The sequence below is a fragment of the Mustelus asterias genome, chromosome 8, assembly GCF_964213995.1.
Source record: "Mustelus asterias chromosome 8, sMusAst1.hap1.1, whole genome shotgun sequence".
NCBI lineage: Eukaryota > Metazoa > Chordata > Chondrichthyes > Carcharhiniformes > Triakidae > Mustelus > Mustelus asterias.
The window spans coordinates 119,206,295-119,232,575 of record NC_135808.1 but is presented as its reverse complement, the minus strand read 5'-3'; the positions used below and the strand labels follow the sequence as shown (position 1 = coordinate 119,232,575).

Here is a 26,281-nt window from a genome sequence, read left to right as displayed (position 1 = left end):
GTGTGGAGTTTGCACGTTCTCCCCGTGTCTGCGTGGGTTTCGTCTGGGTGCTCCGGTTTCCTCCCACAGTCCAAAGATGTGCAAGTTAGGTGAAATGGCCAATGCTAAATGGGGTTATGGGGATAGGGCCTGGGTGGGTTATAGTCGGGGCAGACTTGATGGACCGAAGGGCCTCCATATGCACTGTAGGATTCGATCATAGAAATCATAGAAACCCTACAGTGCAGAAGGAGGCCATTCAGTCTATCGAGTCTGCACCGACCACAATCCCACCCAGTGATGCTGTTGTTCTATTGGCCTTTAACCTGGATACAGATTGCTTTGTCTTGTATCACCCTGTTCAGCTAACTGGCAGCAATAAAAAGCAAACCTGGGGCAGAATTTTCCTGCCACGCCCACCATGGGAATCGTAGTGGGCAGAACATAGATCATGCAATTGTCCACTGACTCCCCCCCCCCCCCACCCCGCCCCCGGCACCTGCCTTGTTTCACCAACTGTTGATTGAAAATCAGATTGTGACAGTACAGCACTGTACTCTGGAGTGACCAGGAACTGTAGTCACACTGTTAGGATGGTAATTGGGCTTATCACATTTTTTCTGTTGTCGAAAGCGGCAAAGGAAAGAATAGATTTTGTTTTTTTCACATCAGCAAATGTAAACCCGAAGGAAGAGCATTGAAATTTCAGTAGGTGAGCAAGAAAGTCAGCTTTCAAATAGATTGCAACCAGATACAGTCAGTTGTACATCCCTGCAACAAAAATCTGTTTCAGTATCTGATTGGAAGCGAGTTCTCGGAAAGAATTCATAAGGGTGCCTGTATGTGCAGTGTTGTGGCTACACACTGCTTCCAGTCAGACAAGAGCTCCAACTCAGTGAGCCACCTTCTGTGCTTCTAACTCTGTGACAACCTTCCACCCCATGCCAATAATTACCTGATACCAGTGTTCATATTCTATTTTTAAAGTCTTCCACTTTTCTGCAGTGTGTGTGTGTTGCTTGTATGTGTGCGTGTGCCTGGTCTATTTGTGCATGGTGTCTGTGCATGCATGTTTATGTGTGTTGCGTGTACATGTGTGTGTACATCATGTGTTTGTGCACAGTGTGTGTGCATGCGTGCTTGTGCATGTGTGGCGTGTGTTTGTCTGTGTGTGCATTGTGGATGTGTGTGATTTGATTTATTATTGTCACAAGTATTAGTATACAATGAAAAGTATTGTTTCTTGCGCACTATACAGACAAAGTATACCATTCATAGAGAAGGAAAGGAGAGAGTGCAGAATGTAGTGTTACAGTCCTAGCTAGGGTGTAGAGAAAGATCAACTTAATATAAGGTAGCTTCATTCAAAAGTCTGATGACAGAGGGAAGAAGCTGTTCTTGAGTTGGTTGGTACGTGACCTCAGACTTTTGTATCTTTTTCCCATCAGACAAAGGTGGAAGAGAGAATGTCAGGGGTGCGTGGGATCCTTAATTATGCTGGCTGCTTTGCCGAGGCAGCGGGAAGTGTATACAGAGTCAATGGATGGGGGGCTGGTTTGCGTGATGGACTGGGCTACATTCACAATCCTTTGTAGTTTCTTGCAGTCTTGATCAGAGCAGGAGCCATACCAAGCTGTGATACATCTGGAAAGGATGCTTTCTATGGTGCATCTGTAAAAGTTGGTGAGAGTTGTGGTGGACATGCCAAATTGCCTCAGCCTCCTGAGAAATTAGAGGCGTTGGTGGGCTTTCTTAACTATAGCGTTGGCGTGGAGGGACCAGGACAGGTTGTAGATGAACTGGACACCTAAAAACTTGAAGCTCTCAACCATTTCCATTTTATCCCTGTTGATGTAGCCAGGGGTATGTCCTCCACTACACTTCCTGAAGTCAATGACAAACTCCTTTGTTTTACTGACATTGAGGGAGAAATTAGTGTCATCCCACCAATTCACCAACTTCTCTATTTATTTCCTGTACTCCGTCTCATCTTTGTTTGAGATCCAACCCACTATGGTGGTGCCATTAGCAAACTTGAAAGTTGTGTGTGCGTGCGTGCATTGTGTGTGTGCACACACACGTACGTGTGTGTTTGTGTGTGTGAGTGCCTGTGCACGCATGTGTGTACATCTGGAGGTTTCTAAAGGTCTGTCGCTTTGCCAATGTTGTTTGTGATTCGCTGTACAAAAACACAAGTACAACATGAACAGCAAAGCTCTGCCCCAGTGTGGAGGGAAGTAAAATAGCAACACAGTCGTGTTTTACCGATCAAACATTCAAAAGCTGCATTCTTGAACTGAGTTTCTGTTCCCAGCTTCCTGCTGTGATTAACCTGATCTTTGTGTTCCTGCTCAGGTTCCTTTTTATGTGTGTACAGTTTAAACGTCTCTGACTACACAGAGCCTTCTAAAGCAGCTCGTTTCTGTCCCAAGTTACCAGTCCCCCCAAGGTGAGTTTATTCAGTCGATTATGGTTCTTAATGTGGGTCTGTTTAGCATTCGGAGAAGCACATCTTGCCTAGACTAGCTGAAGCCATGTATTTCATTGTACCTTGGCACATTCCCCTGTGATTAGACCTTTTGAAGTTATCTTGTGCCAGTTTATAGCCCTGTAATAAAGAGTGATTAGGAGTCAATGCTATCCTGTTGTATGACTTGTTGATTATCAGCCTTTGTGCCACTCCATTTGTTCGATAACTGCATGGGAACAATAAATTTGCATAGATTATGCTGAATAATTACTTGAGGAAATATGTGAAGTGGAAATCATAGAATCCCCACAGTATAGAAGGACACCATTCGGCCCATCGAGTCTGTGCCGACCACAATCCGACCCAGACCCTATTCCCGTCACCCTCATTTACCCTGCTAATCCCCCTGACGCTAGGGTCAATCCATCATGGCGAATCAACCTAACCCGCACATAGAATCATGCAATCATACAGTGCAGAAGGAGACCATTCAGCCCATCGAATCTGCACCGACCACAATCCCTCCCAGGCCCTATCCCCATAACCCCATTTACCCTAGCTAGTCCCCCTCACACTAAGGGGCAATTTATCATGGCCAACCCACCTTAACCCACACATCTTTGGACTGTGGGAGGAAACCGGAGCACCCGGAGGAAACCCACACAAACACGGGGAGAGAATGTGCAAACTCCACACAGACAATTACCCGAGGCCAGAATTGAACCTGGGTCCCTGGCGCTGTGAGGCAGCAGTGCTCACCACTATGCTACTGTGCCGCCCAAAGATGACTTGAAAAGGGATTAATGCTCTGGTGGGACAAGGGTAATGACCTCCCAAAGAGGAATTCGCACATCTGTATTTATTGTTACCCCATCAACTTTCCCGCCCGTACCGTTTGAATTTATTTTGAAACAAAGTTTGGATGTGTTTCTGTGAAAACAAGTTTCCTTGTCCTTTGATGGCAGCCAGTGAGTAACACTCTCCGATCCAAATCAGAAGGTTGGTGTTCAGTTCCACTCGAGAGACTTAAACACAGGATCCAGGCTGACCGATCAGTCAAGCAGCGAGGGAGTGCTACACAGTCAGAGGTGCCTCTTTTCAGGTGTGACGGTAAAGTGAGGTCCTCTCGGGCGAACGTGAAGGATGCTGCAACAGTCTTGTCCTGGCCAATATCCAACCCTCAATCAGCACCACCAGAACACATTCTCTTGCCCCTTGCCTCACTGATGTTTGTGGGAGCTTGCTATGCTCAGTTGGTTTGCGCCATTCTCCCACATTCCAACAGTGACTGCACACGGTGACACACTGTTTAGCACTGCTGCCTCGCAGCGCCAGGGACATGGGTTCAATTCCCAACTTGGGTCACTGTCTGTGCGGAGTCTGCACATTCTCCCCGTGTCTGCGTGGGTTTACTCCGGGTGCTCCGGTTTCCTCCCACAGTCCAAAGGGTTAGGTTGAGTGGCCATGGTAAATTGTCCCTTAGTGTTACGGGGTTAGGGCCTGGGTGGGATTGTGGTCGGTGCAGACTCGATGGGCCAAATGGCCTCTTTCTGCACTGTAGGGATTCTATGATCTTATGACATTATGATGTGGAGATGCTGGCGTTGGACTGGGGTGGGCATGGTAAGAAGTCTCACAGCACCAGGTTAAAGTCCAACAGGTTTACTTGGAATCACGAGCTTTCGGAGCGCTGCTCCTTCATCAGGTGAGTGGAGAGGCAGGTTTCACAAACACAGCATATATAGACAAAGACACAATTGCAAGATAACGGTTGGAATGCGAGTCTTTACAGGTACAGACAGTGCGATTGGAGAGAGCACAGATGTGTGAACTGTCTCAAGCCAGAACAGTTAGTCAGATTTTGCAAACCCAGGCCAAATGGTTTTACATGTAGTGTGACATGAACCCAAGATCCTGGTTGAGGCCGTCCTCATGCATGCGGAACATGGCGGTCAGTTTCTGCTCAGCGATTCTGTGCTGTCGTGTGTCGTGAAGGCCGCTTTGGAGAATGCTTATCCAAAATCGGAGGCTGAATGCCGTTGACTGCTGAAGTGTTCCCCGACTGGAAGGGCACACTCCTGTCTGGTGATTGTCGCGCGGTGTCCGTTCATCTATTGTTGTTTGCCGATGTCCCGAGGTGTGGTATGTCAGCGAGACCATGTTGTGAGACTTCCTGCTATGACATTATAAAAGGCACCACGTTAATGCCAGTTTTGTTCCTTCTTTACACAATGGCGAGTTTGTTAATTACGATTGAACTGTTTTCCTCTCCTAGCCAGTCATTCCCACTCTTCAATCGCTGTGTTCCCCGGAGCCCTGCCTGCTACTCCCACTTTCTCACTGTCCTTATTAACGTGGTCAAGGAGAGTGACTTCTTCCAGCGCATCATTGGTGGCATCATGGCGAACAAAGAATACATTATAGGACTCAGCTTTTTCGCAGTAGGTAAAGATTGTTCTCTGCTGGGAACTGGATTAACGTGTAACTGCGCGAACTTTAGAGAAGGTTGTCCTTGGTGACAGCAGGGAAAGGTGTGTTAGAGACACCCTGTGCAGGGTGACCAACCAATAATAGTGAGAGTGATGGAGCAATTATTGAGGCCGTGTAGACTCTGTTATCACATATTGCAGTCTGGCCAATTGTCCAATGTTGAAGCAACGCAAAGTTTAGAAGCAGCAACGGTTATTGCGTGACATGTTATAATGTTTATTTTTTATGTTACAAATGGGTTGCAACTGTTCATTAACAGATTATCTGTGAAAGGCGCAATCGCACTGGGTGCATTGCAGGTTGGGTCATCGCACTGGCTGAGTGGGCTATGGCACTGGCTGAGTGGGTCACGTCACTGGCTGAGTGAGTCATGACTCTGGCTGAGTGGGCCATGGCACTGGCACTGGCTGAGTGAGCCATGGCACTGGCACTGGCTGAGTGGACCATGGCACTGTCACTGGCTGAATGGGCCATGGCACTGGCTGAGTGGATCATGGCACTGGTACTGGCTGAGTGGGTCATGACACTGGCTGAGTGGGCCATGGCACTGGCTGAGTGGGGCATGACACTGGCACTGGCTGAGTGGGCCATCGCACTGGCTGAGTGGGGCCATGGTTCTGGCTGAGTGGGTCATGACACTGGCTGAGTGGGCCATGGCACTGGCTGAGTGGGTCATGACACTGGCTGAGTGGGCCATGGTTCTGGCTGAGTGGGTCATGACACTGGCTGAGTGGGCCATGGCACTGGCTGAGTGGGGCATGACACTGGCACTGGCTGAGTGGGCCATGGCACTGGCACTGGCTGAGTGGGTCATGACACTGGCACTGGCTGAGTGGGTCATGGCACTGGCTGAGTGGGTCATGACACTGGCTGAGTGGGCCATGGCACTGGCTGAGTGGGGCATGACACTGGCACTGGCTGAGTGGGCCATGGCACTGGCACTGGGTGAGTGGGCCATGATACTGGTTGAGTGGGCCATGGCACTGGCACTGGGTGAGTAGGCCATGACACTGGATAGAGCAGTTGCTATTGTCCCTTTTATTCCTTTGCTCACAAGTCTGTGTGTGGCACTATATTAAATGCCTTTTGGAAATCCAAGTACACCACATCAACAGCATTACCCTCATCAACCCTCTTCAAAAAACTCCAGTTACTTAAACATGATTTTCCCTTCAGAAATCAATGCTGGATGTCCTTAATTAACCTGCATTTGTCAAAATGATTATTAATTTTGTCTTGAATTGTTTTTTCAAGAAGTTTCCCCACCATCGACATTAAACTGGTTGTCCTGTATTTGCTGGGCTTATCTTTAGTCACTTTTGTGAACAGTAGGTAATATTTGTAACTCTCCAATCCTCTGGTACCTCCCCTGTGTCTCAGGAAGACTGAGAAATTATGACCAGTGCTTCTACAATTTCCACTCTCATTTCTCTCATTATCCTTCAATACATCTCATCCGGCCAGCTTTACGTTCAGCCAGCCTATCCAAACCCACTTCCTGATCAAATATAAACCCTTCTATTGTTAGAATTGCCTCCTCTTTTACCATGACCTGGGTAGCATCATAAGACCATAAGACAAAGGAGCAGAATTAGGCCACTCGGTCCATCGAGTCTGCTCCACCATTCAATCATGGCTGATATTTTTCTCATCCCCATTCTCCTGCCTTTTCCTCATAACCCCTGATCCCCTTATTAATCAAGAACCTATCTATCTCTGTCTTAAAGACACTCAATGATGTGGCCTCCACAGCCTTCTGCAGCAAAGGGTTCCACAGATTCACCACTCTCTGGCTGAAGAAATTCCTCCTCATCTCTGTTTCAAAGGATCGTCCCTTTAGCTTGAGTTTGTGCCCTCTGGTTCTAGTTTTTCCTACTAGTGGAAACACCCTCTCCACTCTATCCAGGCCTTGCAGTATCCTGTAAGTTTCAATAAGATCCCCCCTCATCTTCTAAACTCCAATGAGTACAGACCTAGAGTCCTCAACTGTTCCTCATACGACAAGCTCTTCATTCCAAGGATCATTCTTGTGAACTTCCTCTGGACCCTTTCCAAGGCCAGCACATGTTTCCTTAGATCTGGGGCCCAAAACTGCTCACAGTACTCCAAATGGGGTCTGACCAGAGCCTTATACATCCCTGCTTTTGTATTCTAGCCCTCTATTTACCTCTTCCTTGGTAGGTGCAAAGTATTCGCTTAATACCTCAGCTATGGACTCTGTCTCCATCACTTTTTGGTCCCTCAATGACCCTAGTCCTTTAATCACCATTTTACTATTTATGTGCCTATAGAAGACGATGGGATTCCCTTTACATTGGCTGCCAGGCTCTTATTGTACTCCCTCTTTGCTACTCTTATTTGTTTTTTTCACGGGTGGCAAGAAAGCTGGGGCCATGGCAACAATGGCAATCACAGCAACTGGAGGAATTTAAATTCAATTAATACTATTAATAAACTTCTCCAAGTAGTGAGAAACCTCACTAATGATCCCAACACATAAAACATCTTACTAGCAGTAAGAAATCTTACTTTTCAAAAGGAGATAAGACTCAGCTGTTTATTTCCTGGATTAGGTAAGATTAATAGGAAATGCTCACCAGCCAATCAGCTACCAGTTTCCAAACACAGACCATAAACCCAGAAACTGGCCACGACGCCCCCTCCCCCCCACTCCACCCACACCCTCACCCCCACCCCACCCACACCCTCACCCCCACCCCACCCACACCCTCACCCCCACCCCACCCACACCCTCCCCCCCACTCCACCCCCACCCTCACCCCCACTCCACCCCCACCCCACCCACACCCTCATCCCCACCCCACCCACACCCTCACCCCCACTCCACTCCCACCCCACCCACACCCTCATCCACACCCTCATCCACACCCTCACCCCCACTCCACCCCCACCCCACCCCACCCCACCCACACCCTCACCCCCACCCCACCCACACCCTCACCCCCACCCCACCCACACCCTCACCCCCACTCCACCCACTCCCTCACCCCCACCCCACCCACACCCTCACCCCCACTCCACCCACACCCTCACCCCCACCCCACCCACACCCTCACTCCCACCCCACCCACACCCTCACCCCCACTCCACCCACACCCTCACCCCCACCACACCCCCACCCCACCCACACCCTCATCCCCGCCCCACCCACCCCGACCTGCCCTTCCCTCACCCCCAACCACCCATCTCACTTTGTAAACATTCACACCCACCCACTCTGGTCTACACTGGCATTGGGATGTGGCAGTGTCTGGTGCACTCGGCTATGCCAGTGGGTGGTGCACTGGGGTGTGCCAATAGCTGGCGCACTGGGCTGTGCCAGTGGCTGGTGCACTGGATGTGCCAGTGAGTGGTGCATTGGGCTGTGCCATTGGGTGGTGCACTGGGATGTGCCAGTGGGTGGTGCACTGGATGTGCCAGTGGGTGGTGCACTGGATGTTCCAGTGGGTGGTGCACTGGGCCGTGCCAGTGGCTGGTACCTTTACACCGCTCTCCTGCCCAGATTGACTCGATGCAAACATGCCCCCTCTGCTGGCAGCATAGATCATTACAGAAGTGAGGTTGTAAATTCACATTAATACAGTGTCAGAATGCTCTAACTTTCCCCTCTGCGGCTTTACAACTGTGGTATAAAATTAACATCAATGTTGCAATTAATTTCATATTTCCCACTAACTAACCTAGCTGTCCTTATTAGGATAACTCCTTAAACCTTGTCCATAGTCTTAGGATAAGGGGTAACAAATTTAAAACAGAGTTGAGGAGAAACTACTTCTCCCAAAGGGTTGTGAATCTGTGGAATTCACTATCCTAAAGTGCGGAGGATGCTGGGACAGTGAGTAAATTTAAGGAGGAGTTAGACAGATTTTTAATTGGTAACGGGTTAAAGGGTTATGGGGAGAAGGCAGGAAAATGGGGCTGAGGAGCGTATCAGCCATGATTGAATGGCAGAGCAGACTCGATGGGCCAAATGGCCTAATTCTGCTCCATATCTTCTGAACTTTGTCTCTCCGCTTTTTGCTCTGCTCCTTATAAGTACCACGTTAGAGAAAGGTTTCTGTTGGCCTGTGTTAATTTCTGCTCCTTTGGCTCAGTGTCAGATATGATTGTTTCATTACCCTCCTGGGAGACAAATTGGGTTAATTCACTTCTGCTCTCCCAACTCCCACCTCCCCCCCCCCCACCCCCACATAATTCAAACTGGGACAAGCCATACAAACACAAATGGAGCTGAGGCACCTGGACTTTGGGCCGGTGTTTGAACATTCCTGATAAAGAGCCTGAGTACCTGATGTCTTCGATTACTTCTGCATCCTTGGAGTCACCTTAACCTTTAGTGCCAGGCGCAAGATTGGCAATAGTGACTGACCACCCGTTTTATAGATTAAAATGACCCCCTATGCTCCTGTACCCACTTTCCAATGGACACAGAAACATAGAAAATAAAAGCAGGAGGAGGCCATTCAGCCCTTCAAGTCTGCTCCGCCATTCATTATAATCATGGCTGATCATGTGATTCAATAGCCTAATCCTGCCTTCCCCCCCCTCCCCCCTGCCCCCCATTATCCTTTGATCCCCTTCGCCTCAAGTGCTATATCTAACTGCCTCTTGAAAACATCCAATGTTTTGGCCTCGACTACTTTCTGTACCAGTTCACCAAGAAACACGCCCTTTTTGCAATCTTGTGGAGTTCGTGGACCATGTCTATGTTTCATGTTATAGACTTAGTTTTAGTTTTAGTGTTAGTTAGACTTAGTGTTACTCAAAAACTTTTTACTGATGTTTTGTTTGCACTTCAGCCCCACGCTCCTGATCTGAGGACACCCGAAGTGGAGAGGGGCGGGGGAAGGCACAGGATCTCCTCGTGAACCTGCTCCTGGGCCTGGCAAGGCTTGCCATCGACAGGTCCAGGCAGTGGGTGACTGAGGGGGTTGTCCGACCCGACTGTCTGCCCCGCTACCACGGCTACATTTGGGGCCGGGTGTCCCTGGAGAGGGAGCATGCAGTGTTCGCGGGCACCGCAGGGGCTGGGGTGCGTTATCAACCCTTTCAATCACATTTTTAATTTGATGTTTGAAGTTTCCTTTCCTCTTTGTGTTTTGTTTCGGGTGTTTCCCTCCCTTTTGGGAGCGGCCCATTTTAATTTATCCCCTAATTAGTTTGATTTAGTTTAGTCGGTTGAGCCAAAAAGATTGACTACTTTCTGTGGTAGCGAATTCCACAGGTTCACCACCCTCCGGACACAGGCCTTCACCATGAAACTGCCTCCAATTCACCAACAGGCACAATCGATTTTCTTCGGAGGCTGTAAGGTTAATGGCTGCGGGAAATGGGAGAGTTAAATCCAGCCTGGAGGCCGCATTAACATCTGGAAAGAGAGGGAGATCGAGTGTCAATTTTCGAAAAGGAAAATGTGGGCGCGGATTGGAAAACCTGTTTTACATTCACCATTGATTTTTACTGAAGTGATGGAAATCGGAATTTTAGATAGTTTGAACATGCTGACCGTCAGTCAGAGTGACTCTCTCTCTCTATCCCACAGTCCTCTCCTTCATCATGGTGGTTGTCTTCAGATTTATCGCCACGTTATTGGTCCATATCTTCATTGCTCTGGTCATTTTTGGATTGCTGTGTAAGTGCTTCTATTTTAAACCAGTTTCATCGTTCACATTGTAGGGACGGGAGGACGTTTCCCACTAGAAGCCGTCCGATTGGAAGGTCAAAGTATCCAAATAGTAGGAAAGAGCAGCCTTCCGGGATGCTATGAATCCTGAGGTGAATGAGGGGACGCAGCACGTTCCTATTCCAGAAAGAACATTCAGTTTACTTCTTTCCAGCTTATTTGGGAGTTTCCCTTTGTTAAAATTCTGCAGCGGAATAAAGAATTCAGGGGAGAAAAGAGGTGAAAATGGTAACAGGAAATGCTGCAAAGGCATCAGAGAGGAGGAAATGCTGGTGAATATTCTGGACAAGGACATTGGATGGAATCGAAAATTCTGACAAAGTGTCCACACCCACTTGCTCCAGCTGCTTGGTATTTGGGCTGTGTTAGAATATGGCCTGGGCGCACGCTGTGACTCAGCGCTGCGGAGCGACAGTCCCACCGCCTGAGTCTGAATTGGATTGTGGGTCTAATTGACATCCTTGGGGTGAGCTGCATGGTGGGAGAAGGCAAGATGTTGGCTTTAAATGCTGGCTTCATCAGATCCTTGCTCGCTGCTGGTCGAGAACTAGATTGTTCTAATCATGTTGTTTGACACTTCTGTTTTGGAAGGCGGCCCCAGTGTGCGATCTATGAGATGCAGATGTTCTACACCTGGGCTCGCTTTGTAAGGCTGTGACCTAACGTTCCATCCACACCCGCAAACACACACATACGCACAGACACACAACACACATACATACACATGAACACACAAGAAAAGGGTTGTGAACGTAGCCCAGTATATCACGCAAACCAGCCTCCCATCCATTGACTCTGTCCACACTTCCCGCTGCCTCGGAAAAGCAGCCAACATAATCAAGGACCCCACGCACCCTGGACACACTCTCTTCCACCTTCTTCTGTCGGGAAAACGATACAAAGATCTGAAAACACAAACAAACGGGCTCAAGAACAGCTTTTTCCCTGCTGCCATCAGACTTTTGAATGATCCTCTCACATATTAAGCTGATCTTTCCCTTCACCCTATCTGTAACTGCAACAGTACATTCTGCACCCTCTTCTTTCCTTCTCCCCTACGTACTCTATGAACGGTATGTTACAGCGGTCTGTAACAGCTCACAAGAAACAATACTTTTCACTGTATCCCAATACATGTGACAATAGTAAATCAAATCAATTCACACATACAACATAGACATGCATGCTGCACATGTACATACAACACATATACACAGATACATTTACACATCGTGCATGCACACACATAAAATATTCAAAAAAATCTGGATCTCAGAAAGCAGCATATATTGAATATATGACACACAGCACAGAGCACAAATGTTGGCGTGAAGATATTCCATTCTCTCTAAAGTCCTTTTCATCTTGCTGTGATGTATCTTGTTTGTCTAGTTGTGTCGGGTGTTCTGTGGTGGCTGTACTATGACAACATGAATGATCCCAACATAGTCTTGGAAACAGAGAAGGAAAACACAAAAGCGCTTCTGGGATTTGCTATTACCACCACCATCATATCGGTAAGATACCAAAAATAGAAACCCTTCTGGGTTATTAACGATTTGAGAGACTGCATTGAACCACCGGAAGCTGTCGAGTTGTAGAAAAGCCACATCTGTGAGAGAGGCTTCAGATCAATTCACTGCCAACCTCAGGTCTGCAATTATATCATCATCATAGAATCCCTACAGTACAGAAGGAGGCCATTCAGCCCATCGAGTCTGCACTGACCACAATCCCACCCAGGCCTTATTCCCGTTACCCCACACATTTACCCTAGCTAGTCCCCCTGACACTAAGGGGCAATTTAGCACGGCCAATCCACCTAACCCGCACATCTTCGGACTGTGGGAGGAAACCGGAGCACCCGAAGGAAGCCCACGCAGACACGGGGAGAACGTGCAAACTCCACACAGACAGTGACCCAGGTCGGGCTGTGAGACAGCAACGCTAACCACTGTGCCACCGTGCCACCCAAAAAATTGTTCATTTTACTTCAGTTGGAACATTTCACATCTGTATTTTTAATATATCAGAGCGTGTGCCGGGGTAAATGTACAGCACAGAGTTGAAATCTGAATTGAACAGATGGGATTCACCCATGTACAGATGTGACCATTCATGCTCAGGTCATGAACCCATCTAGAACGGTCGGGACTAAACAAACGCAGATCCTGGATCGGAATTTTGCAAAAAAATCCCAAATATTTACCCACTCCCCTCCCTCTGATTAATGCTAAAATAACATGTTGTGATTACAGTTAGAAGTTCAATTTTTTAGTTTGCTCTTTAATGAAAATATAAAGATTAAGTCAATGAGCACAAGGGGTTTTCCACGTTTTAATATATGTCATTCAGTAACAACGTCAGAGTATTGAATAACATCCTGTTGGGGTCACAGTCTGAGGATACAGGGTGGACCATTTAGGACAGAGGTGAGGAGACGTTTCTTCACCCAAAGAGTGGTGAGCCTGTGGAATTCATTACCACAGGAAGTAGTTGATGCCAAAACATTGAATGTATTCAAGAGGCAGCTGGATATAGCACTTGGGGTGAATGGGATCAAAGGTTATGGGGAGAAAGCAGGATTAGGCTACTGAGTTGGACGATCAGCCATGATCGGAATGAATGGCGGAGCAGGTTCGAAGGGCCAAATGGCCTCCTCCTGCTCCTATCTCCTATGTTTCTATGTTTCCCCCTGTATTTTGTTTCCACAAAGTTCCATTTATCAATGTAAACCGTACCTATAAAAACAATGACACTATTGCTGGCCAACTCATGGTATCAGTTTGGGGGTCCTAGTAAAGTGACTGCGATGCAATTTATTTTAACAGCAGGCACAGTGGATGGCTGTGTTCACCTTTGCTTAATTTCCATTTATACCTGGCTCAATGGTAGTACGTGTGACATCTTTGCAGGATAGAAAAATCTGAAACACACACATTGGGCAGAATTTTACCGCCCAAGATTCGTACGATCCCGCCCGAGTCCAACAGAGAATGCCATTCTCCGAGCCTCGCCCACCCCCGCAATTGGGGCGGGTGTGCCGGTAAAATTCCTGCCACTGAATTCTAACACCCAACTGAATGAGTTTAACCCGGTTTGACTTGTATACATAAATACCCAAATGGCCACAAGAGGGTGCTGATGCAGTATTCTCACCACTGAGGCAGAAAGTCATTGGATCAAACACCACTCCAGGAAATAATTGACCCTATAATCTTGGCTGATACTGAAGGAGTTCTGCATAATCAGAAGTGTGAGCCTTTGGAAGAGATATTAATCAAAACTTAATCTGCCTCGCCAGGTAGTTGTAAATAAAATCCCATGGTACAAATCAAAGAAGAAGTGTGGAGCTTTCCGTAAGAACATAAAACTCGGAGCAGGGGTGGGCAACTTAGCCTCTCGAGCCTACTCCACCATTCAATATGATCATGGACGATCTCATCACGATCTCATCTCCACCTTCCTGCCCGCTCCCCATAACCCTTCATCCAGCTACTAATTAAAAACCTATACATCTCCTCCTCAAATTTGTTTAGTGTTCCTGCATCCACTACACTCCGGGGTAGAGAATTCCACAGAACCATGGCCCTTTGAATGAAATAATTCCCCCACATTTGTGTTTTCAATCTGGCACCTCTTAGCCTAAAACTATGGCCTCTTGTCCTAGAATGTCTAACGAGGAGAAACGTCCGTTTTACGTCTTACCCTGTCAATCCCCTTCAGCATCTTATATTCCTCAAGTAGATCTCCTCTCACTCTTCTAAACTCCAGTGAGTATAAACTGCTCAATCTCTCTTCATAAGACAAGCCCTTCACCCCTGGAATCAACTTAGTGAACCCCCTCTGAACCACCTCTTCTCTAATGCATTTACATCCTTCCTCAAGTAAGGGGACTAAATTTGTACGCGGGACTCCAGATGCAGTCTCACCAATGCCCTATACAGTTGTAACAACATTTCCCTGCTTTCACATTCTATTCCATTCTAAAACTCTGGTGCGGCCGCACTTGGAGTATTGCGTACAGTTCTGGTCGCCGCATTATAGGAAAGATGTGGAAGTGTTGGAAAGGGTGCAGAGGAGATTTACCAGGATGTTGCCTGGTATGGTGGGAAGATCGTATGAGGAAAGGCTGAGGGACTTGAGGTTGTTTTCGTTAGAGAGAAGAAGGTTAAGAGGTGACTTAATAGAGGCATACAAGATGATCAGAGGATTAGATAGGGTGGATAGTGAGAGCCTTTTTCGTTGGATGGTGATGGCTAACCCGAGGGGACATAGCTTTAAATTGATGGGTGAGAGATATAGGACAGGTATTAGAGGTAGGTTCTTTACTCAGAGAATAGTAAGGGCGTGGAATGCCCTGCCTGCAGCAGTAGTGGACTCGTCAACATTAAGAGCATTCAAATGGTTATTGGATAAACATATGGATGATATTGGAATAGTGTAGATTAGAGGGGCTTTAGATTGGTTTCACTGGTTGGCGCAACATCGAGGGCCGAAGGGCCTGTACTGCGCTGTAATGTTCTATGTTCTATTCCATTAGCAATGAATGCCAAAATTCCATTTGCTTTCCTTATTACATGCTGCACCTGCATACTAGCTTTCTGAGATTCGTGCATGAGGACACCCAGATCCCTCTGCACCAAAACATTTTGAAAATTCTCTCCATTTAGATAACAAGTTGCCTTTCCATTCCTCTGAGCAAAACAGTTAGCCTCACACTTATTCACGTTAAATTCCATCTGTCGGATTTTAGCCCACTCCCCTCACCTATCCACATCCATTTGTAAATTTCTAATTTCCTCATTGCAGTTTGCTTTCCCACCTGTTTTAGTTTCCGGGTAATTATGCCTCAGCTGATCATTTATCCCCATTTTGTTTGTGGAATCCTGCCATGTTTGTGTGCACAACAAGTGACTGAACTGCAAGGAAAGGTGGTTGGTTGTGAAGTATGTTTGGGGCTCTCATAGTACAAGTTTCTTTCTCCACTCGGTCCGTAAGCCTGACCCTGAACTTCCTGTCATTCCGGTTCTCTACTCTCGCTCTCATTCTGACCTTTCTATCCTTGGCCTGCTCTAATGGAGCTCAGTAAATGTCCGAGCAACAGCTCCACATCTTTAGACTGTGCACCTTGCAGCCTTGCAGGAGCAGAACCCTGAGGCGTGGCAGCTTTTGTCTGTCGGCTGGAGACCGGCTTGCCTCTATTCAGGAAGACACTTCAGAACGCAAGCCAATCAGGCAATGGAGAGGCCACCAGCAGGCTTCCCCTTTGGAATCAGGACCCAGAGGGGTGTTCATAAGTTCATAAGCAATAGGAACAGAATTAGGCCATTCAGTCCATCGAGTCTGCTCCGCCATTCGATTATGGCTGATATGCTCCTCGTCCCCATTCTCCTGCCTTCTCCCCATAACCCTTCAGCCCATTTCTAATTAAAAATCCATCTAACTCCTCCTCAAATTTACTCACTGTCCCAGCATCCACCGCGCTTTGGGGTCGTGAATTCCACAGATTCACAACCTGGGCGTCTCACCTACCAAAAGTTGTCAGCTGGTCGGAGGCCAGTGGGTTTTGTGCTCAGCAGCACCACAGGAGAGGCAGGAGCTACTGCAGGAAGGACAGGCATTGGAGTCCCAGCATTGCAGAGTGACCCAGGCCACAGGTAAGTAATGTGGTGAGAGGCTGGATGGTCACAGGATAAGGGGTATGGGGGGGGGGGGCATCAACAGTATGGATAATGGGGGTTAACTCTCAGTGACCCCCCCCCCCACCTTCCCAATGTCGGATGGGTTTCCACCTCCCCCGGAGGTGACAAACTGGCTGCGCTGATTTAGTTGCCATGCATGGCAACAGGCTCACCTGCAGCTGGGTTGACCAGTGGCTGCAGGATGCAAACCCTAAGTGGTCATTAATTGGCCACTTAAGGGCTTCCGTGGATGGCGGGCAGGAGGTTTGACCGTGGGCCTTCCCGCTCGGAATTCTGGGGGAGGCAGGAAGGTGGCGGGCTTCCGGTACACCACCATCCTGCCTAATCACATGACCTTCCCACCTCCACCAGTGAGAGCGGAGGATTACAACTCAACACTGGATTCAACAAGCTTAGATCACGCCCTCAGCTCCCATTTTGTTTTGTGTCCGTTATTTTGCAGGTTGTTTGAATGAAACCCCCGCTCTTCATTTAATCTGTCCCAGCGCCCTGTGCTGTACGGACACCCCGCTTTCCATTTTCACATTGCTCAACACTAATTATATCTTGAACTTCCCACAATTCAGTCGGAAGAGCATCTCTGTCTCTGTCTCCACAGTTGCTGCCCGACCTGCTGAGTATTTCCAGCTCTTTCTCTCTTTGTTTCAGATTCCCGGTGTCCTCAGCACTTGGCTTTGGCAGGTTAATCCCGGGTTATTGTGCTGACAGATTCATCGTCTCCGCAGGTGATCCTTATAGCATTGACCTTGGTAATGTGGAAAAGGATCGGTCTGACAATCCAGCTGTTCCGGATCGCCAGTAACCTGTTCGCGAGTGTTCCTCTCTTACTTTTCCAACCAGTGTGGACCTTCATCATCCTCACTTTATTCTGGATATACTGGGTGGCCGTGCTTCTGAGTCTGGGTACTGCAGGTGAGTGGTTGTATCACTGATACCAGTGTGTTGATACTAAAACCATTGGAGCTTTCTTTTTATTCATTCATGGGACATGGGCGTCGCTGGCTGGCCAACATTTATTGCCCATCCCTAGTTGCCCAAGGGCAGTTGAGAGTCAACCACATTGCTGTGGCTCTGGAGAGTCACACATAGGCCAGACCAGGTAAGGACGGCAGATTTCCTTCCCTAAAGGACATTGGTGAACCAGGTGGGTTTTTCAGACAATGGTTTCATGGTCATCATTAGATTCTTAATCCCAGATTTTTTTTATTGGATTCAATTTCCACCATCTGCTGTGGCGGGATTCGAACCCGGGTCCCCAGAACATTAGCTGAGTTTTTGGATTAATAGTCTAGCCACAATACCACTAGGCCATCGCCTTCTAGGTTGAGTGTGGTACCTGTGGTGAACCATAGATGGTTACCACTATGGGTACTTATACATATGTTACTCTTGTTACTGTTGGGGTTTGGGTTGGGGTGTTCCACCTGTTATTACTGTTTATGTGGTACACTCCGTTCGGCTCCGCCTTCTTACAGGAGTATAAAGGTCACTGCTACTTCCTAGTAGTCTTTAGTCTGGGATAATATTGTTAAGTAGTGTGCTCCTATTTGTCGTGAATAAAAGCCTTTATTCCCGGGTACGTCCTAGCCTCCCGTGTGAATCAATCGCGCGTCAGTACCTCAATCTGGAATATCCAAAGGAGCTTGGAGAACCATTCTCCAGAGCATGTCAAAGAGCAGCGTGACGTTTTTCAGCCATTTGGAACCCAGTTGTAAGGTAACTGGACTATTAATCCTGAGGCCTGGTCCAATGCTCCAGAGACAAGTCTTCAAGTCCCACCTCAGCAGCTGGGGGAGTTTCAAATCAATACACTAATAAATCGGGAATAAAATGCTCGTCTCAGTAATAATGATGGTGAAAGGACAGGATTGTTACTAAAACCCAGCTGCTTCACTCGGGGCCCGTCTAGGGGAGAAAGCTGCTGTCTTCACTCAGCGTGTACCCACACCATATCGACTGCAGCAGCTCAAGAAGATGGCTCAGCCATCACCACCTCACAGGTGATTAGGGACGGAAGTGAATGGTGGCCTTGTCACCAATGCACATTTTCCAAAAACAAATTTAAAAAGTAAAATATCACATCTTATGTGTCTGTGTGCACTTGTGCATGTGTGTACATGTTTATCTGTGTATGTTGTGTGTGCATGCTGTGTGCTTGTGCCTGTGCGCATGGTGTCTGCATGTGTGTGTGTGTGTGTGTTTTGATGCACTATCAATCAAGCAAAGATTAGTTTGTATGCAAGAACAAATAGGCTTTTATTAGCAAAAGACTTGGAGCACACCCATGCTGATGAACTGGTCCGGCGACTGAGGCAGGGGGGGTTGGGAGCAGTCACCTTTATACCTGGACCAGGGGGGGAGGAGTCCCAGGCAGGGCCGGCAGGGGCATGCCCAGGCATGTCACACACACACAGGCAATAAGCTAACAGTGGTTTACCACATGTATCTATGTGTGTGTGTGTGTCTGTGTGTCTGCGCCTATGGCTGTGTGTGTGTGTGTCTGTGTACCTGTGTGTGTGTGCTGTGTGTGTATGTTGTGTGCATGGTGTGTCTGCATGTATCCGTCTGTCAGTGTGTGTGAATGTGTGTGGGTATTAATGTATGCGTGTATCTATGTGTGTGTGGGTGTGTCTGTCTGTGTGTGTGTGTGTGTGTGAGAGAGCTTGGTTGTCTTTCACAAGACAAGTATACACTGTGTACAATTATTCTAATGTTTAACAAAAATATAACGGTATGTTGGGAGCATTGGAGTACTTTGGGAACTGGTTTGAACCTGGAGCAGACATCCTCTACTTCTGTAAGGGTCCAGCGGATTTGGGCAGGTTCAGACTAGTTCCAAATGAATGTGGTCCCACACATGTTCATAACCTGGTTTGAATTTGGCGACCTGTTCAAAGGGAGGTAATATCATGGCACAATAATGCAGCACTGGGGCGGAGGAACTGACTTTCAAGACTTTGAAGAATCTATAATTTCTGATCGTAATAGTCACAATGAGCAAAGCAGTCTGAAAAGTGCTGCACTCTCACTGGCTGTTATTTTGAATCATTCTTGGAATGAAAGCATCACGAGTAAAGCCAGCATTTGTTACCCATCCCTGATTACCCTTAACCTGATGACCCTTAACCTGATGACACTGAATCTTAGGATCTCCTGGGGTTGTGAAAAAAGTTGTGTAAATCAAGTTTTTCTTTCAGACTTGGCATATTATTAAATCAACACATTGAATTAATTTGTGACACTCTGATAGCCATTACCTTGGCTTCCTGTTACCTTAGCAGAGATAATGACTGGACACGACTTCAGGTCATGAGATGGGAATAAAAGGAGGAAGAGTGTGTCTGTGTCAGTGTCAGTATCTGTGTCAGTGTGTGTGTCTGTGTGTGTGTCTGTGTGTGTGTGTGTCTGTGTGTGTGTCTGTGTCCGTGTGTGTGTGTGTGTCCGTGTATGTGCTGTATGTATGTGTCTGTGTGTGTGTGTGCGTGTCTGTGTGTGTGTGTCTGTGTCAGTGTGTGTATCAGAGTCTGTGTGTGTGTGAGCATGTGTATGTGTGTGTCTGTGTCAGTGTGTGTGTCTGTGTCAGTGTGTGTCTGTGTCAGTGTCAGTGTGTGTCTGTGTCAGTGTGTGTATCAGAGTCTGTGTGTGTGTTTGTGTGTGTGGGAGCATGTGTGTGTGTCTGTGTCAGTGTGTGTGTCTGTGTCATTGTGTGTCTGTGTCAGTGTGTGTGTGAGTCTGTGTCAGTGTGTGTCTGCGTGTGTGTCAGTGTGTGTCCGCCTGTGTCTGTGCGTCTACATGTCTGTGTGTCTGTGTTGGCGTGCTGTGTGCATGGTGTGTCTGCATGTGTCCGTCTGTGTGTGTGTGTGTGTGTGTGTGGCTACCTGTGTGTGGCTACCTGTGTGTGTCTGCCTGTGTCTGCAAGTTTGTGTGCCTGTGTGTGCATGCTGTGTGCGTGATGTGTCTGCATGTATCCGTCTGTCTGTGTGTGTCTGAGCCTGTGTATGTGCTGATTGAGAATACTATCAACCGAGACATGGAGTAAATCACTAAATTCCTGGGACTCGGGAAACAGAGCTGGGGATAGGAACCCTAAATTCCAGGAAGCTCCCAACCATTCCCTACGGCTGATAGAGATTGGGATTGACCAAGTGATGGAGTGGTTGCTGTCGGAAAAATGTTAGAAAAACAGCACCTGATTCATTCATTTTCTGTTCTATTCCGAAAAGATTATTCCTGTCTGTTCTTTGCTGGATGAGGAATTTGTGGGGGTGTCACTGGCTGGGCAGACATTTATTACCCGCCCCTGAGGTTACCCCATCACCTCGATTATCTTCTCATAATATACTCTGGGTTTGTAAGCCATTTGGCAGCCGGGATTGGGGAGGTGGTGGTGTAGTGGCATTGTTACTGGACTGGTAATCCAAAGACCCAGGGAAGTCCTCTGGGGACCCGGGTTCGAATCCCGCCACAGCAGATGGTGAAATTTGAATTCAGTAAAAATTTGGAATTAAAAGAGGAAATTAGATGGAAGAGGGAAATAAACCATTTCTAGTTTGAGAATAAATATTGGATCAGTTTTATTTTAAACACTAACTTGCGCTAGATGGTTTTCCTTCCTCTTAGGCTTAGCTTGGTCGAACATTCGATGTAAGATTGCACTGGGATTATCTCCGCCTGCCTTACCTCACATCGATCACTAGATGGCAGCTTTGTGCTGCCAGTAGATTTCTAACAGCAACGGAAAGAGAAAAAGCTGGAAAATCTCTGCAGGTCTGGGCTTCGACAAAGGGTCGTCTGGACTGGAAACGCCAGCTCTTTTCTCTCCTTACAGATGCTGCCAGACCTGCTGAGATTTTCCAGCGTTTTCTCTTTTGGTTTCAGATTCCAGCGTCCGCAGTAATTTGTTTTTATCCAGTGATTTTTAACAGACTTAGATGCTGGGATTTCAGCAGAAAAATCACCATAAAGTGTTGTTGTGTCACTGCTCCAGTTATTTTACACCTTATCCACTCGTTATTAATTAATTTTGCAATGGGGTTGTGGACAAACTTAAATATAGAAACATATTTGTGTTTCTCTCCCATGTCACACTCCCATATGGATTCTCAATTGGCAAAGGGGGGGATTCACAGCAGAAGTCGGCAAGGGATAGAAACATAGAAACTTAGAAACATAGAAGATAGGAACAGGAGGAGGCCATTTGGCCCTTCAAGCCTGCTCCGCCATTCATCACGATCATGGCTGCTCGTCCAACTCAATAGCCTAATCCTGCTTTCTCCCCATAACCTTTGATCCCATTCACCCCAAGTGCCATATTCAGCCGCCTCTTGAATACATTCAATGTTTTGGCATCAACTACTTCCTGTGGTAATTAATTCCACCCCTGTGGTAACGAATGGGGAGGAATCGTGGGCGGCGGTTGCCGGTGGGGGGGAGGAGGGGGGGGGAATCGAAGTCGGCAATCAGGGGCATGATCGGACAGGGTAGGGGTGCAATGTCCGGGGGGAGTGGGGAAGTGATGATCTCCCAGTGCGCTGTGTGCACGTATACAGTACACTGGTAGATCAGGGCACATGCACAATAGCACCCTCTAGCAGTCTGCAGCCAGCTTGCCAGCGCCCCTTCCCCCTGCTGGCGAGAATCAAACTGTGGCTCAATTTTTGAACTAAGTGTCATAGAATTTGATTTTTTTCCTCCCGTTTTCACGCTCGATCGGCACTTATTCTTTTGGTAAGATCACCCCTAAAGTGTTCAGCTCCTTCCCGGGTGCTTTTCCTCCACTTCAGGTGGTCTCAGACTAGAGATTCCCAGGTGTCAGTGGGAGTGTTTCACTGTTTGAAGGAGGTTTAGAGTGTATCGATGCAGTGTTTCCTCTGCTGTCCCAGGGCTCGATTGCAGTGTTGAAGCTCTGAGTCGAGCATTTGTTTTGGGGGTCAGGCGTATGGACAATACGGCCCACCCAGCAGAGCTGATCGAGCATGCTCAATGTTCCGTTGCTGGGGATGTTGCCTGAGTGAGAACATGTCTATCCTGCCAATAGATTTACAGGATCTTGTGGGGCAGGGCTGCTGGTATTTCCCCAGGGATTGAGGTGCCTGCTGTACACGTCCACATCTCTGAGCCATATAGAGGGCGGTATCATACTGCTCTGTGGACATGGGCTTGGTGCTGGGTCTGAGGTCCTGGACTTCTAACACTCTCTTCCTCAGGCATCCTCAGGCTGTGCTGTCATACTGAAGGCGCCACCCCTATGAATCCTATGCCCACCTTTCTGTGCGTTCTCGTGCCCCCTATCGGTCTGGCCCCCTTGCCCCTGCCCCGCTGTGTCCTCCTCTCTCAATCCATCCCCTCCTCCCTCACTCGGTCCCCTCGTCCCAGGCTCTGTCCCTCCTCTCTCACGTTGTCGTCTCCACCCTCGCTCCGTCCCCTCCTCCCTCACTCTGTCCCTCCTCTCTCACTTTGTCCCCTCCTACCTCACCCTGTCCCCTCCTCCCTCATTCCGTTCCCACCTCCCTCGCTCCATTCCCTCCTCCCTCGCTCCATCCCTCCTCCCTCGCTCTGTCCCCTCGCTCTGTCCCCTCCCCCCTCGCTCTGTCCCCTCCCCCCTCGCTCTGTCCCCTCCCCCCTCGCTCTGTCCCCTCCCCCCTCGCTCTGTCCCCTCCTCCCTCGCTCTGTCCCCTCCTCCCTCGCTCTGTCCCCTCCTCACTCACTCCGTCTCTCCTCCCTCGCTCTGTCCCCTCCTCCCTCGCTCTGTCCCCTCCTCCCTCGCTCTGTCCCCTCCTCCCTCGCTCTGTCCCCTCCTCCCTCACTCCATCTCCTCCTCCCTCGCTCCGTCTCCTCCTCCCTCGCTCCATCCCCTCCTCCCTCACTCCGTCTCCTCCTCCCTCGCTCTGTCCCCTCCTCCCTCACTCCATCCCTTCCTCCATCACTTCCTCCTTCTCCCTTTTTCTTTCGGTATGCGTCCAGAAGGGAAGATTGGAAAGTGACTGGAACCGTTCGCAGCGTCAGTTCCATTTTCAGATGTTGCATAACTGGGAGCACTCAGTTGCCAAGCTGTGTTCTGAAGATGAATCATATTGAACCCAAACGGTGAGCTCTGATTCTCTGCACACAGACACCGCCAGACCTGCGGAGTTTTTCCAGCACTTTCATTATTTCCAAAGTGTCACTATTTTTTCCTCTCTCTCCATCGCCTGTGCTGCTTTTGTCATTTCTGTTTGTGAGCACAGAGAATCATATTCTACCGAATCAGACAAGTGGTAGCTCCGTGCTGAGGGAATTTCCGACTCTGCTAGAACGGTTTTCTGTCTGGAAAAGTCTTTATGGAGAGGACTGTTATTTGTCAGTTCTAATATATTTGAATAGCAACAGCGTTCTGTCCAGTTTGAAGCAAAACAAAGCTGGCCTTCACATTTAGAACATTACCACCATCTCCCGACTTCCCAAAGTAATTCAGTTGCATTTGAACTGTCGTTAGCAAAGCCCTAACTCAGCAGCGATTGATCTGTCTTATTACTAGCGAACCATCGTACAATATCTTTAACAAAAAGGAGGAACTGGAGGAACCGCATCTCATCTTCCCATTGGGCACTTTACAGCCTCCCGGACCGAACGTTGAGTTCAACAACTTCAGAGCATGAACTCTCTCCTCCACCTTCACCCCATTTCCATTTATTTTATTTCACTTTGTTTCTTCTTTTCACCTCCTTCATCCATTTTTAGCATCCTTCCTTCTCACTTCCATTTTTCCGCTTTTCTATTCCCGCCCTCCATCTTTCACCAGACCCTCCTGCCCCCTACAACCCCCCCGCCCCCCCCGCCCCCCCAACCCCCTTCAGGGCAACCTCCTTGACCATCTGTACCTCTGTTCTGCCATTCACACATTCTGGTCACTTAATGGACACTTTTAGCATCTTTCTCGGCCTTCTTCATCTTCATTTACATTCCCTTTGTCCAATTACAGCCCCCCCCACCCCCGCACCCGCCCACCCCCGCACCCCACCCTCATAGTATAAATCTTTGCTGATTTTCTTTGCTCTTCGTTCTGACAAATGATTAAGGTTAAAGATTGTTTATTAGTGTCGCAGGTAGGCTTACATTAACACTGCAATGAAGTTACAATGGTCATCCAGATTCCAAAAGTCGGCTCTATTCTCTCTCCACTGATGCTGTCGGACCTGCTGAGGTTCTCCAGCATTTTATGTTTTTGTTTCAGATTCCAGCATCCGCAGTATTTTGCTTTGATCTGTACAATATCTTTAGATATGTTGTGTGATGATACTGTGCCTTTAAGGCCTGGGCTTTCTTTTGTATTGTCGCCATGATGTCTGAGCCAGTGTCTTCTAACTGTTGCCGAAGCAATATAATGTGTATCTTGTTTATTTCTAATCTGGGCCTAATGCAGTGTCCTGGGGTTTTATGACCCTTTTGGTCCCACATGGCAGGTTGGTTAAGAAGGTTAAGGCTCATGGGATACAAGGAGAAGTGGCTAGATGGGTGGAGAACTGGCTTGGCCATAGGAGACAGAGGGTAGTGGTCGAAGGGTCTTTTTCCGGCTGGAGGTCTGTGACCAGTGGTGTTCCGCAGGGCTTTGTACTGGGACCTCTGCTATTTGTGATATATATAAATGATTTGGAAGAAGGTGTAACTGGTGTAATCAGCAAGTTTGCAGATGACACGAAGATGGCTGGACTTGCGGATAGCGAAGAGCATTGTCGGACAATACAGCAGGATATAGATAGGCTGGAAAATTGGGCGGAGAGGTGGCACATGGAGTTTAATCCGGATAAATGCGAAGTGATGCATTTTGGAAGAAATAATGTAGGGAGGAGTTATACAATAAATGGCAGAGTCATCAGGAGTATAGAAACACAGAGGGACCTAGGTGTGCAAGTCCACAAATCCTTGAAGGTGGCAACACAGGTGGAGAAGGTGGTGAAGAAGGCATATGGTATGCTTGCCTTTATAGGACGGGGTATAGAGTATAAAAGCTGGAGTCTGATGATGCAGCTGTATAGAATGCTGGTTAGGCCACATTTGGAGTACTGCGTCCAGTTCTGGTCGCCGCACTACCAGAAGGACGTGGAGGCGTTAGAGAGAGTGCAGAGAAGGTTTACCAGGATGTTGCCTGGTATGGAGGGTCTTAGCTATGAGGAGAGATTGGGTAAACTGGGGTTGTTCTCCCTGGAAAGACGGAGAATGAGGGAGATCTAATAGAGGTGTACAAGATTATGAAGGGGATAGATAGGGTGAACGGTGGGAAGCTTTTTCCCAGATCAGAAGTGACGTTCACGAGGGGTCACGGGCTCAAGGTGAGAGGGGCGAAGTATAACTCAGATATTAGAGGGATGTTTTTTACACAGAGGGTGGTGGGGGCCTGGAATGCGCTGCCAAGTAGGGTGGTGGAGGCAGGCACGCTGACATCGTTTAAAACTTACCTGGATAGTCACATGAGCAGCCTGGGAATGGAGGGATACAAACGATTGGTCTAGTTGGACTAAGGAGCGGCACAGGCTTGGAGGGCCAAAGGGCCTGTTTCCTGTGCTGTACTGTTCTTTGTTCTTTGTTTTTTTTTCTTTGGAACTGTTGGTTGAAGAATGATTAACAGGTCAGGTGTCTTTGGACAGTTTTTTTTTCTCACAGGAGAAATCCAAAGGTTTTAGTTTCAGTGTCGTTAGAAGTTGTTTGGACTGAAAGCAGTGTTCGCTGTCTCTCTGTGGAGTGAAGATTCTGCTGTCTGTGAGGTACAGCTAGAAGCTCGAGGCAAGCAGTATCTGTGTGTGTGCGTGCGTGTGTGTGTGTATGTGTGTGTGTGTGCGTGTGTGTGTGCATGTGTGTGTGTGCGTGTGTGCGTGCGTGTGCGTGCGTGCGTGTGCGTGCGTGTGTGTGTGTGCGCGTGCGTGTGTGTGCATCGTGTGTGTGCATGTGTGTGTGTGT

At 48.1% G+C, this 26,281-nt stretch overlaps 1 protein-coding gene across 5 annotated transcripts in view; it reads left to right on the top strand.

Moving 5' to 3' along the window:
• Positions 1-26,281, top strand: part of LOC144497493 (choline transporter-like protein 3) — a 133,644-nt gene that overhangs the window by 50,686 nt on the left and 56,677 nt on the right. For all 5 annotated transcript variants that reach the window (XM_078218843.1, XM_078218842.1, XM_078218841.1 and 2 more), the window contains exons 5-9: positions 2,335-2,428; positions 4,725-4,894; positions 10,503-10,592; positions 12,036-12,160; positions 17,074-17,260. In XM_078218843.1, coding sequence (XP_078074969.1) covers positions 2,335-2,428; positions 4,725-4,894; positions 10,503-10,592; positions 12,036-12,160; positions 17,074-17,260 — 666 coding nt within the window. The remainder of the gene's footprint in view (positions 1-2,334; positions 2,429-4,724; positions 4,895-10,502; positions 10,593-12,035; positions 12,161-17,073; positions 17,261-26,281) is intronic.